The sequence below is a fragment of the Apis dorsata genome, unplaced genomic scaffold (genome assembly GCF_000469605.1).
Source record: "Apis dorsata unplaced genomic scaffold, Apis dorsata 1.3 scaffold_899, whole genome shotgun sequence".
Taxonomy (NCBI): Eukaryota; Metazoa; Arthropoda; class Insecta; order Hymenoptera; family Apidae; genus Apis; species Apis dorsata.
The window spans coordinates 67,729-82,424 of NW_006264014.1; the positions used below are offsets into that span (position 1 = coordinate 67,729).

At 18.8% G+C, this 14,696-nt stretch overlaps 1 protein-coding gene across 3 annotated transcripts in view; it reads right to left on the reverse strand.

Annotated features, from left to right (window-relative positions):
• Nucleotides 1–228: 228 nt before the first annotated feature.
• Nucleotides 229–14,696, reverse strand: part of LOC102675288 (protein real-time) — a 16,455-nt gene continuing 1,987 nt past the window's right edge. Inside the window, exons 3-17 of one of the 3 annotated variants that reach the window (XM_006623534.2) lie at nt 11,631–11,780; nt 11,146–11,277; nt 10,801–10,929; nt 10,607–10,710; nt 10,390–10,466; nt 9,973–10,275; nt 9,403–9,491; nt 9,196–9,333; nt 8,875–8,995; nt 3,527–3,651; nt 3,239–3,307; nt 1,403–1,646; nt 1,114–1,208; nt 483–625; nt 229–416 (exon numbers count right to left, since the gene is read on the reverse strand). In XM_006623534.2, the coding sequence (XP_006623597.1) occupies nt 347–416; nt 483–625; nt 1,114–1,208; nt 1,403–1,646; nt 3,239–3,307; nt 3,527–3,651; nt 8,875–8,995; nt 9,196–9,333; nt 9,403–9,491; nt 9,973–10,275; nt 10,390–10,466; nt 10,607–10,710; nt 10,801–10,929; nt 11,146–11,277; nt 11,631–11,780 (1,989 nt within the window). In that variant the 3' untranslated portion in view covers nt 229–346. Of the gene's footprint in view, nt 417–482; nt 626–1,113; nt 1,221–1,402; nt 1,647–3,238; nt 3,308–3,526; nt 3,652–8,874; nt 8,996–9,195; nt 9,334–9,402; nt 9,492–9,972; nt 10,276–10,389; nt 10,467–10,606; nt 10,711–10,800; nt 10,930–11,145; nt 11,278–11,630; nt 11,781–14,696 lie in introns of all 3 variants that reach the window. The other 2 variants (XM_006623533.2, XM_006623535.2) reach the window with 2 other exon arrangements.

Genomic DNA, 14,696 nt, shown 5'->3' on the forward strand with positions numbered 1-14,696 from the left:
ATAAAATATTGATATAATATATTAAAATATATTATAATATATTGAAATAAATATAAAGGGATATTAACAATTATACTACATTAATTTCTAATTTAAAATTTAAATTATACTTCAAATTGTTATATATATTTTTAGAATTAAAATTTCATGCATTCTAATTAATGATTACAATTTAATAGAAACATGTTTAAAATAGTATTATAAACTAGAAATTCAAAAATTAAAACATTATTATAATGGAAGAAATTCAAAAACAAATTAATAAATTTATTAAAATTAAATCACTATTCTCAATATTTTAGAATTTTAAACATTGATAAATTCTCTATGAAATATCTTTTACACGTCATCTGGACAAGAATGAAGTTGCTTCTGATTTAGTACTTATAGCAGATTGCAAACTCATCATGGAACCCCTAAATGTTAAATTATATAATTATATTTATGATATAATAATTACATAAAAATTAAGAATTAAATACCTATAATGAGTTGAAGATAATGTTTCATAGAAATACATAAGTTGTGCTTTATGGCTACTAATGGATGGAAGAAATTCTCCTGGATCATCTTGATTATGCCATTGTAATATATATATACCTGCTTCTTGCATTATGTGAGAACCCTTATAAAAATAAATAAGTATTACATAATTATTATAATGTAATTATATTTAAGTAAATTTTTTATAGAATCTTTAAAATTATTTAAAAAAAAAATTTATTAGCAAAATTAAAAATTTTTTATTTTTGGTTTCTTATTGTGGTTTGAAAAATTATTCTTTAAATTTTTTAACATTTGTAATTGAATATGTACATACATTTTATTTTATTTCTATAATATATCATTACTTTTATTACAAATTTGATAAGAGGAAAAAAATAATTTCGGAAATAACTTATTTTTCATTTTGGAGTTCGAATATCATTCAATTCTATTATATATATGATTATAATAAAATTATATGATATATATGATTATAATAAATAAAAAATATTTTAAACAACATATTGTATATTTACATTATGTACAATAAGGAATCAATAATAAGAAATTTTATATAAATTATTATTTTAATTATATTTCTTATTTAAATTTTTTTTTTATACTTACTTGAATACTTTCACCATCATGACAAATAATACTAGGTTCAACTTTAATAAAATGACCTTTGATTTCTTTTGTTTCTAATAGTTCTGCATCTTCATCTATAACAGTTTCTGAAAAAATTATATTAATCATTACACAATTATTACAAATAATTGATAAAATTAAATTTTAGTTTAGACACGACAACAATTTTTTACATATTTTTTTCATTTTAATGTCATAGAATCTAAAAATGACAATTAATAATTTTTTAAACTTAAAATTATTTTACATTTTATTGATATATACATACCTAAAGAAGAATTAATTGTATCATGACCTTGATAAAGTACGGTAAATATGATATTATGGCGCATTACATCAAAATCCCATGTTAAAACTGATCCTGGATCATTTGAACGAATTATTATACGATGAATTTGTCCACGACTTAAACTAATCGAATGATACAGATTATGTTCTTCTTGAGTAGATGTAGGTTCTAATTCCATTTTATATAGATGTTTCGGAACAATTCCTCCTTCGGTGATGTAAGTCTAATATAAATAGAAATATATATTAAATATAGTTCTATTTATCTTATAATATATCTTATAATCTTTTATAAATATTATAAAGGATAACATAATAAATAATGCATACAATATTTATTTGTTACATATTTCGAACTTTTCACACAAATATGTATGCATAGATATCATCTCCATCACTAAAAGAGAATCCCCATTGAATTCAGTGAAGCGAATACCAAGTATTTCAATTTTTTTTTTAATTTAATCTTTTTAAATATAATAATTAATAATTTTTCTCCTTCGTCTTCAATTTCAACGGGAATGCCCATGAACTAGGCACCGTCTTTTAAGTCCATAATGATTTCATATAGAAAGGAATAACATAAGGAAACAAATTGGAAATATGATAACATGATGTGACATTTTTGTATTAATATATATGTAAATATATAATTTATGAATATGTATATTATGAATATATTTATGAATATAATTATGAATATGTATGAACTATAAATATATTATTATTAATTCTCGCATGTTTAAATTGATACGCAATAAAAATTGAATAATTGCTGAAAAATCGACATCTAAATTAAATACATCTATTTATAGAATATTTATAGAATAGTGATATTGAAATTTAATATAGACTAGAATTCTTTTTATATTTTATCCAATAATAAATATATCATTCATTTTGTGATATCAAGGAGAATCCCTTAATAATTTATTTACGTAGATTGTCAATTATTCAATTTTTATTGTATAAAATTCTATGTGATGTCAATTTTTCCCTACAAAATGAACATTTATTTCATAAATTTTTAGAAATACATATATGTGAAAAAATATTTTATATATTCATCTTTGTTCTGTTTTATTATATTTATATTTTTTGATAACGATTTATATAATTCTTGATAAAATATTGCAAAAGATGATGCAACTTTTTTTATTCCAAAAGATGAAAATGTCATCCGAGATAAATGTTATTACGTGAAACAGATATTATTAAATTCAAAATAATAATAATTTTGAAAAATATAAAGAAAAAGTTATAATCTATCTTAATAAAAATGCCGATTAAATGTTTAGCTGTTCTATATATATCTATTTAGTATATCATATTATAGCATAGTATATTATTTATTATTATAATATTAACACTTAATTACATTAATTATCAATTCTCACCTTATATTTTAATAATTAATTTGTTATTCTTTTTTTTATCAATTAATTATTTTTTATTTAGTCAAAAATTTAGTTATAATTTCTAATATTTTATTTTTTATATAAGATTTATATGAAATTCATGAAAAAAATAAATTCATATATTTAATTTATATTTAATTACATTTTAAATTAACATGATACCTAGAATTTAATATTTTCAGAAGTAGAATTTAGTATTTTCGTGCATCAATTAGATAACATCTTACATGTATATTTTCTCTTTTTTTTTTTAATTATTAAATCAATTAATTATTAAATTAAAGTATACTTTCAATAGGTGCAAATATTTCATAACAAAAGATAATAATGAAACATAAAACAACACAAAATATAACTACAATTTTCAACAAATAAATCAAAGATATAAAAATCCTTACGTTATTAGCAGTTGCGTTGAATATATAATATCTTCGAGGTACCATACCATATATCTCGCACACATTGTCCTACCATATTAAAATACATTAAGTATAAAATTTAATACTAAAAAATGTTAATCACTGGAAGTACTAATTCTTATATTACTTTTTTTATCGCATATAAATGAAAACATACACGTTCACATCTGAGAGGAAGATACGTTTTATTAATATTAACATTACATTTTATATCTAAATTAAAAATCAGTAAATTATATAATAATATATATAATAATTCATTCTTACCTCAGACGATCCTCCAAGAAAATCTGGCATAAATTCAGGATCAATATAATCACTTAAATTGCCTGGACCTTGTTCTTGATAATTGGTGCCACAGTAAAATATAAACTTTTTTCTTGTATTTTCATCTGTGTGTGAAATTAAAAATATTAAAATGTTTTTATATATAAAAATTAATACATATAATAAGATATTATTTTCATTATTGCAATATTATTAAAAATGTTCGAATTGATCTGTTAAGAAATAATAAAATGTAAATAATTTAGTAATTAATTAAAAAATTTATTTTTCTAAAGCAATTCTATATTTTTATCAATATTGCTTTGTCAAAATCAGCTTTAGTTTTTTTTTTTATGTTTTTTTTTTCTTGTTTATTATACAAAATTATAGCTTAGAATATTTTAAACATATACAATACAATATATAAATATGTACATTTATTTCTTAAAAATAAATAAATTAAAAACAAATATTGTAAATCAAATATTATTTTTAATTATAAGCATAAAAAATTAAAATTTTAAAGAAATTTATTATATATTATCTATAATTTTGTATAATTTCGCTAAAATTGTTTTAAAAATTTATTGAAATGTAATGTTTTTTTTAATTTTTATTATTGAATTAATATTTATAATTTTATTATTATTTAATTAATATTTATAAGAAAATTAATTAATTTTAATATCGAATTATTTGTAAATAAGTATTATAAATAAACATTAAGAGTATAATCGTGACATCTATGATTAGAAAATAGTACTATATATGTTTTTTTCTTATATTCCCGATATATTAAGGATTGAAACCTTTCTTCTTTCTTTCTTCTTGTTTCGGACGTTGAATAGTAAACATAGGTATGTAAAATGTGTAATATACCTTTTATACAAATTATAATTAAAAATATAGATATATTTAAAATCATTATTAATCAATTTATTATAATTCAAGATAAATTTGATAGTTGATTTGTAATTTATATTTTATATTATCATAAAGTCATGAATTTTGAATAATAATTCAATAAGAAAATCGGCATGCCGATTAAATTATCTATTAAATAAATTTTATACAAAATTATTTTTATTTACTTTTTTTTAAATAAAAAACAGTTATAAATCAGCAATTATAATTTTATTATTATTTTATTAAATATTTTGAGAAAAATATTATTTGATAATTATAGAAAATTATTTTGAATGAAATGAATATGAAAATGGTGACATTGAATGTAATAGAAATTATTTTTATAATTGTATCAAAAATAATTCCTTGAATTATACCTCGTAAAAATTCGTTAAGATAATAAAAATAACGTTCATTGAAATTTTAAATATATTGATTTTGGAGATAAATTTAATAATAAAAAATAATTAAATTAATAAATTTAATAATAAATTTAATAATAATCAAAAGAAAAATCGAAAAGTATTGGCAGTCATTTGCTAAAAACAATAAAAATAGATTTAATTTATAATAAATAAACTTATAAAGATTTGTATTCCTTTAAAGATTGACTAATTTTGAAAATAAAAATATATTTCGAAGATCAAGAAATTATTTTATTTATTTATTTGTAATTTTTATAATAAATTTTTAAATTAATACTTTTTATTTCGACAAATAAAAAAATAAAGACAACAAAAAGATTTTTTTTATTATATAAAGATTTGTTTATAGAGATTTTTATTAGTATAAGATTTTTTTATTATTGAATATTCAATCATTGGGAATATTAAATATTCAAATATTATATAGTTATTTTTAATGAGTAACTGAAAAAGAAAATATATAGTTCGAAGTTTAAATCATAGACAAGGACAAAAGCTAGCTAGTTGAACAAAATTTAGCTAATTGAACAATATATAAATTAAAATAAGTATATAAAATTTAGTATGTCAAAATTTATTTTTTATTGATAAAACTAAAACTAAAAATAGATCTTTTAATTTTTTCTGCTTTTCTATAAATACTTTTATTTATAGAATTTATATGACAGTATATACTGAGCTAAGAATTAATATTTTAAAATACGATCAAATATTGTATTATATATTATAAAGTAATTATAAATTTATATTTGTATCATTAGAAATTCAAACATAATTCATATCAATTCCTTTATACAAATATGATTTAATATCACGAAATGTTTATTAATTTTCCACATTTCTTAACATAAATTGGAAAAGTGGTTTAAAATAATCAGTTTTCAAATGTATTAATTTTTTCTATACCGATATACACTGTTTGCCCGCTGTGTCATTCAAAATTATAAAATTATACTTCTTAATAGAGATTAGAAAACTAAAATAATGAGTTCTTATATGTATCAAATACATTAATTTTCTATATATCGATACATATACATTGTTTGCCGGCTATGTCATTCAACATTTCATTTCTTTTTAACAAAGATTAAAAAATTGCAAATATGTTTCAGCGTATTTCATTATTTTATCATTTTTAAAATTATATATAAATTGAATATAGAGATTGAACAATAAAGATACTAAAAAAGAATATAATCTATAAATATTTTGTATTTTGTTTTTCTCCTTCAATTTGATCTTTTTTTTTTTCTTTTATTTACCTAATATTGTTTTTCTTGTTTTTTTCTTTATTTTGATGGATGTATCTAAACATTTTGAATACTTTGAAAGAATTGCTTTTATATATATCGTACTTCAAACATTTTAAATAATATGGAAGAATTCTTTTCATTATTGACAATTTTCTGCAATATAAGCCATAAGATTAAATTGATTGAAATTTCACTTTCTAAATTTTTAATTTTAGTGCCAAAATACTTCTAAAAAATCAAATGATTATTTTAATAAAATTAAACAATTTAGTTTTTGTATCGTTTAATTCATCCATGTGGATGCTTTCTAAGAAGCTTGCAATCTTATCGAAGGAATGTATCCCTACAAAACAACAAACGAGAGCAATTTCCTTTCAAATTTGCAGAAATAAAATGCGTAGTTATATTGAAACAATTTCTGCACCTTTTTGACCAAATATCAATATCATGTATGTATATTCTGCGTTTTTTAATTCTTCTTTATATTAGAAAATATTACCTAATAAATATGTATTGTTCGTTTTTATCTAATAGTATTTTAAGGTTAATTATCAATTTCTGCAAAAATTATTCGTTAAATAATACTGACTTTGAAAATAATACTAATCTTTATGAGATATTGTTCAGAAATATATTTTTCATAAATGATAATAAATTATTGAATCAACTATGTATTTTGATATTTAAATTTCAAATTATTTTTGGGGGAATACCGTTGGGGAATTATGATTTTTTCATTGATTGTATTTTTTGATTCTTTGTTGTTATTTTTCTTTTCGAATGGCTTCTTTTGAAATTCTTTAAAAATGATTACAATAATTATTGTTCTTTAATTTTCGTTCTTTTTGAGAAGTACATTGTAAAGAATTTTACAATTTTTGATTTGATATTTTCTATACTATATGAAAAAATTCTTATTTTTTATTAATCGTGTAATATTTATCTTGAATAAATTTTCTTCAAATAAGAAGAATTTGATGATAATATATTTCCTTTAATTTTTAATCTTTTTTTGACAAAATATTGAGGAAAATTCTACAACTTTTGATTTGATTTCTTTTGGTATTATTATGAAAAAATAATTATTTAAAATAGCTAAGAGTTGTGATTATTCATTTCTGCTAGGTAATGGATTCTTTCTTTGACATTATTAGTACATTCTTGGAATAAAAAAGCAGATGAAATCATAAATCAAAATCATAATTAAATAAAACATATTCATTGTTATATACAATCATACACGGTATGTGTTACATAAATTAATTGAAATCTTTGAATAAAGTTAAATTAAAGTTACAATGTAACTTTTATTCAAAACTATATTTAATTGTTCTTTGATAACGAATAATAATTAAAATAATTTTATTTGTTATTTATTAAAATTTCCATCTGTATAATATAGTCATAAATCAAGAGAGTAATAGTCATATTCTCATCAAACAAGAATTATTAGCACAATCTAATTATAAGCGAATAAAGATATATAAGCTCATTCTAACAGAGTATAATATAGAAATGATGTAATTGAATAAAAAAATTTTAAAATATAAATATATAATATCTGAAATATTTTTTACTAAAAATATTGTATATTAATATTGTATAAGCATACAACATTTTTATTGCTTTAAAATCGAATGAAATTGTTATAATTTTCAATTAATTAAAAAATAGCAGTAATTTTTTGATAATTTTTATTGATAAATGTATGTATGATTATTGCATTTTTGCATAAATTTTTTTTGTGAAAGTAGAAAAAAATTACAGTTAAATATTCATTTTACTTTGAAAAAAATATGATAAGCAAATTTTACAATATATAAATTTGAAATTAAAATCATTAATAAAGTTATTCGATAAAATATTGTTAAAAATTGAGTTTTCAGAATTTATTACATTGAGCAATGTGATAAATAAAAATTCGAAATTTAGAATAATAAAACATCGAAAATCTTTGAAGAAAAAATAGCAAAAGAAAGACTTCTAAAAGGAGACCTAAAAGCAATCATTAAAATAGTAATGGTTCTACATTATATATATATACATTAAAATATTACAGAATAATTTTTATTGCACAAAAATACGATGGATATGTCTTCCAATAAAATAATGATTCCAAGCATAAAAATGAATAATTAAAATAAAATAAAATAAAATTTTTTGAAAATAATATAACATATTGAAATAGTTTCTATAAAATTTAAACACGAATTCTATCGAGCATTTGTCGAATCATATATAAAAAAATAAACTTCATAAAGTGTAAATTTGAATCGCCATAAAAATATATTATATATAATAAAATATCTATAAACTCACATAGCTTCAAAAACTCATCATGTAAATGTAAACATATAAATTATTATAAAATATAAGAAGATATAGAGTATGTTAACTTATATATATATATTTCTATAAGAGAAAAAAAGCCGATCGATTATATTATCTGAATCAAACGCGGATATTCTTCTTGCTAGAATTGTTCTAATCATTAAAAGCTACCTAGGATCGATTAGCAACTCTTTTTCTCCTTATCTATAAAACAATCAAAAAAATAAACAAATGAAAGACATTGATGCATATATTTATTCTATTAATTATTTAATAGGATTAATATTAAGTAAAAAAATTATATTAATCTATAAAATTAAATCTATAAAATCTAAAAATAAAAAAGAATAATTTAAAAATTAAAAAATTAATATATAATAATGATATAATTATATAATGATTTTTATAAAATTTGATTTTTTTATTTACTTACTTATAAACGTGCTTATCAGCGTCCATAATATAGGAAAACATCTAGGTGCTCGCATAATTAAAACTCTTCCCATTGTTTCTGGATAATTTATTTCAACGATTTCAATAATGCGTAATAAAGCCTAAAACAAAATATAAAAATAATAATTTGAAAAGAAATTGTTTATCTTTCAATTTCAATTTGTTATGTGCATATTATATTAAATGAGAATAATATGAAAAAAATAAAATCTAAATATGTAAGTAATAATATATATATTATTATTTTATATTTATTAAACAAAAAATGTATTATAAGTTATATTAAATAAATTTTATGTACCTTTATACCAGGTCTCCATAAATGGCGCATATTTAGACCTTCAAGATCTATAAGTAAACACCATTGAGAAACTGGATGACCAGAAACAGCAGTTGCTTCTTCCATTAGAACTAATCCTTCTTCACAAATATGTAATACCTATAATAATGAAGAATAATTATAAGAAACTATATAATATAATATGTAATTTTATCATATAAGATTTACCAGCATCAATAAATCATCTTCTCCAATAGATTTCAATAATCCTTTTACATCCATTTGCCCCATTCTTAAGATATATAAAGGTTGGCCATCTATAAATTAATAAATTTTATTTTATTTTATTTTATTTTATTAAATTTATTAAATATTTTATTAAATATTTTATTATATTTATATAATTATTATATTATCTGCTAATAAGATTTAATAATATAATAAAAACTTTAATAAATAAATATAATAAAAAATATGATATAAATAATTGAAAAAATTCTCTTAAAATAATATTATTTTTAACAAATTTATAAAATAGATATAATTATAATTTTTATGCAGCATAAAGAAACAATCAAAAAATATTTATTGCATATAAAAATTCAAATTTCACATACAATATTTAAGTTATTACACACATACAATATTAAATAATTTATGATAAATCATTGATTTATTATTTTATTATATTTAATGCCTGATTTTTAGTGCATATTTTATAATAATTAAGAAATATATGTACTTTTGTACATTATAGATAAAGAATTTACTAATGATTATAAATAACAATAAAAATACCTTTATCAAAATAATGCCAGCCACCAGGAAAATAATCTTTTACAACTTGTGGTACTTCGTATTCTTCAAGTAGTTTATCTATTTGGTGTTTTTTTCTCCAATGTAATGTCTGTGTTAACATTTCCTTTGCTTTTTCAACTGAAAATTCAGTTGCTCTTAAAAATCTCAAAAGTGTTGCATCTCCCGGTACAGAACTTCCTCGCAATTCTTTTATACTTTGTCGTAATTGAATAAGTTTGCTTTCTTGCATCATATCAAGTTTTCCTAAATATCTTTCTATGTAATCTGAAGATAACTGCATTTCTAAAATTATATTTTTTTTATTGAAGGTTTTAATAACTTCAATATAAGTTTTCCTATTTTTAACTCAATAAATTTATAAATATTCTATATAAAATAATAGAAAATATAATATACCTCTATTCTGTAATTTATTGTCTGTATAAGAGTAAGTTTCTTCTTGATTAAGAGATTCTTGATTTTTTACAATATTTCTAAAAAAAGAAATAAATAAACTGATATATTATATATTATTATACAGATATTTATGTAATTAATTTTTTTATAAAAAATAGAAAATCTTTGAAAATAGTACTTAAAAACATAAACTTATTTTTTAGAATTTTAAATTTACCCTTCATTCTTTTCAGACATCTCATTTGGATCCTTCCATGGAGCTACATATATAATACCTTCCTCCTTCAATTGATTTATAAAATATTCAATTATCTCTTTACCCTAAACAGTATTCATTATATAACATTCATATAACATTTCATTAGAATAGGAAATATTTATTAAAAAAAAAAACATTATCAAATATAATACCTTGGCAATATTTTGAGCATATTGTTTCATTGCTAATTTTTCCATTGAGTTTTCAAATCCAAAAAAATTTTTAATATCTAAACTTGCAGTTTGTTCAAAACATGTCCATTCTGAATTCTCAGGATGAACCTATAATCATACCAAATTAATTCTTCTCCAACATTCATTCTTACAATGTACATTAATTTTATATAATAATATAAATTTTATTTAAAAAAAATATATATATATATATTTTATTTATAAAATATTAAAAATTGATTAAATTAATTATATCAATTATATTTGTTTATAAAAACTTTATATAAATAAAATCACAACTAATAAATTAATTTAAATACTTACAAAATACCTGCACTTTTCAATAACCGTTACTCTGGATGAAAAACTTTCATTATATGCTTCTATTTCTAGAATACTATTTCGTCTGTCTAAAATATTTTTTTGAATAAAATAGACAAAATCTACACCAATGATCTGAAATAAAAAAAAAAGTATGTAAAACATTGTAGTAGAATATATTAATTATATAATATAAATATTATAATATCATTATCATATTTTAATATGATATGAAATAATTTATTATATTGCTGATCAAATCTAAATTTTGATCTAGATAGATTTTTGAATTACAAAATTTGAATGTTATCGTATACTAAATCATTGAACTCATCTTAAAATAATATATTCTAGAATCATATTTTAGAATATATTAAATTATAATTATATAATTATATTATTATTCTAGAATCATATTCTAGAATATAGTTAAAAAAATTTTTTTTTTAATTTTTAATATCAATTAACCAACTTTTACATATACATACTTTTTTTAAAATATATGGAGCTTCAACGTTTAATTTACATCGCCGTTCCGTTATTCTAATAGAACCATTTTTACTTTCTTCATCAGACACTATTTCACAACCAACAAAAACAGGAATTTGCGGACAAGTAGGAAATCTGCGCTCATATGCCTATCAACAAAATAAAGATTTATAAGAATTAAATGTAAAAGCTTTCATAAATTAGTATTAACAGTACATGCAAAAATCATAAAATAGAAAACATAAAAATTATATTATAAAATAAAATCTTAACATATAACATAACATATAAATTAACAAGAGTTTATTGATAAAAGTAAGCTTTAACTTGCTCTTTCTTCAGTCAAATAGCAATGCACTTTATTGCAATGTTTTTTATATAACATATTTATATTTTCAATATATCAAGTTGAAATTGATATTTAATAATTTATTTAAATATTTTTATTTCATTTAATATTATTATTCTTATAAGAATATTCAAAATTATTTATTTATTATTTTATATATATATTATATATTTATATATATATTTTATATATACATGTGAGATAGATTTATATGTACATATAATTATGTATGTACATGTATGTATTTTCATTATAATTTCTTTTTTTTTTTAATTTTTATTGATATTTACAGACAAAAAAGAAGAGAGGAGAAGGAAGAGAAGAAAGGGAGAGAGAGAGGGAGAGAGAGAGAGAAAGAAAGAGGGAGAGGGAAACAGAGAAAGAGATTCAAAATTTATTTTAGAAAAAAACTTTTTTACATAAAAATACTTTAATAAATTTTCATATTTATAATCTTTCTATTATGATCACTATAGTTTGTACTTTCATACATGTACAAATATAAATTTAATATAATATAATGTATGATATTATTATTAATACTTATTTAATTTTAATAAATGAAGTACAGTCTACTAAAAAATAATTTTATATTTTCGTTTATAAAAATAATTCTATAACTATTTTCAAATCTTTATCATGCAATGATTTTGACAATTTCATATTCTGATTTGCTTACTGAGATATATCCATTGCTCGCTGGTGTTTAACTTAGTTGTAGCAGTTTGCAAGCTCGCATCATGATAATTAAGGAAGATACTTCAGGAATTGTCTGCTGTTATTTGCCTTCTGCTTTCTTGAATCTGAATTGGTGATGAGAGTGAGAATCAATGAAAGCGAATGATACAATGAAATGTAATTTAATATTCCATATTCTATTGTAGTCTTTGTAACATAAAGTTCAAAATCTGAAATCGTACATATCGATAAAAAATCGTAAAAGCGGAGCAAAGATTTATGATATTATAAAAAATATTATGATATTTCGATGATATGATTGATTTATAAATTGAATATTCAAATGAATTTTTTAAAATAATAAATAAATATGTGATTTAAACAATTAAATCAGACTAAGATTGTAAAAAATATAAGAATATATTTTCATAGCAATATTACAAGACATTATATAAAATCATATAAATTTACATTATCGTATTTTTCATATATATAATGTTATTGTTTATTTTAGAAAATTGCTCAACACAGTATATCATATGCAATATTATAAAGGCACATATATAAAATAAAAAATAAATATATATATATATAAACATTTATGATTAGTCACAATAAAATTATGAGATACATATGTTAATTTTGCAAAAAATTAATACATTTTTATATATTTTTATATTTGCTAATAATATTTATTATTATATTTATTTTATTATCTTTATTTTTTATAATTTCATTTTTTTATAGAAGTAGATTTAATTATGACAAATGTTTAATAAAACAAATAAATTGCATATTATTAGATAACATATATCATTAAATAACATAATACAGAAAAGATGCAAGTTTTAAATGTAGCATATTAAAGAAATATTTAAACATAACACTGATTTTATGAAACAGTGCGATATAATAAATAAAATAATTTTAAAATCTTATCTATCAAAAATGAAAAAGAATATGTTGGATATAGAGAATGAAATATTATTCTAATGATATTATAATAAATTCTAATTCAAATTCGGATCTAAAGTATATATAATATTAATTATAATTTCAATTTTCAGATTGATCTATACAGAATTAAATCTAATAAAAAATTTAAAGAAAAACTTATTAAAAAAACTTATAAAATTATTGAAAATTATATTATGAATATTTTTAAAATAAAGAGAGTTAAATTTGTTCGGATTATCTCATGAGATTATTATCTAAGAGAAGAAATATATCAATAAAATATATTCTGAAGAATATATATATATATATATATAAACCTAAAAAAATATGTAAAAGTAGTAATCTTATTAATAAATTAAAATTATTATTCATTAAGTTACTAAGATGAGGTTATGTATAGTTTCGCCTTTTGTATGAAACATAAATATGGATATGTCTAAAGATAATACGATAAACCAAAAAATAAAAAATGTTATGAATGTTAAAAATAAAAAATGTAAAAAAAATGAATTTTGTATAAATTATAAAAATATTCTGCTATAAATATTCATTAAAAATCCAAAGACTCAACAGATATAGTTAGCATCCAGTTTTTATCATTATCTTTAATAGCAAATGATTAAAATCTTATTTTATGCCCTATTCTTACATTCTTCATAATATCAATCTACATCATTATATTTTCAAGGACACTAGTGATTAAGTCCACCAAAGGATTTATAAAAACGAATATGGATCTGAACTTAATATAATTGCCAAAATCAAAATCTTATAATTTATTATAATATAATAAATTCTTTTTATGGAAAAAATAAAATTTTATTGAATTCTATGAAAATGTTATATTTTATTTTAAATTGTTTATCTATAAGCAATTTTTTTATATTTTTAAATGTGATTAAAAATATAATTGAATGAATAATATTTCTTATTGTATAATATATATTATTTAATATTTTGCGAAATCATCAGCAATCTTACAGAGCCATTCTGAAATTAATATTATTCTTTTATATATATATATATATATATATATATATATGTATAAAGTTTTATATATGTGAAAAAAAATTTACTTTAA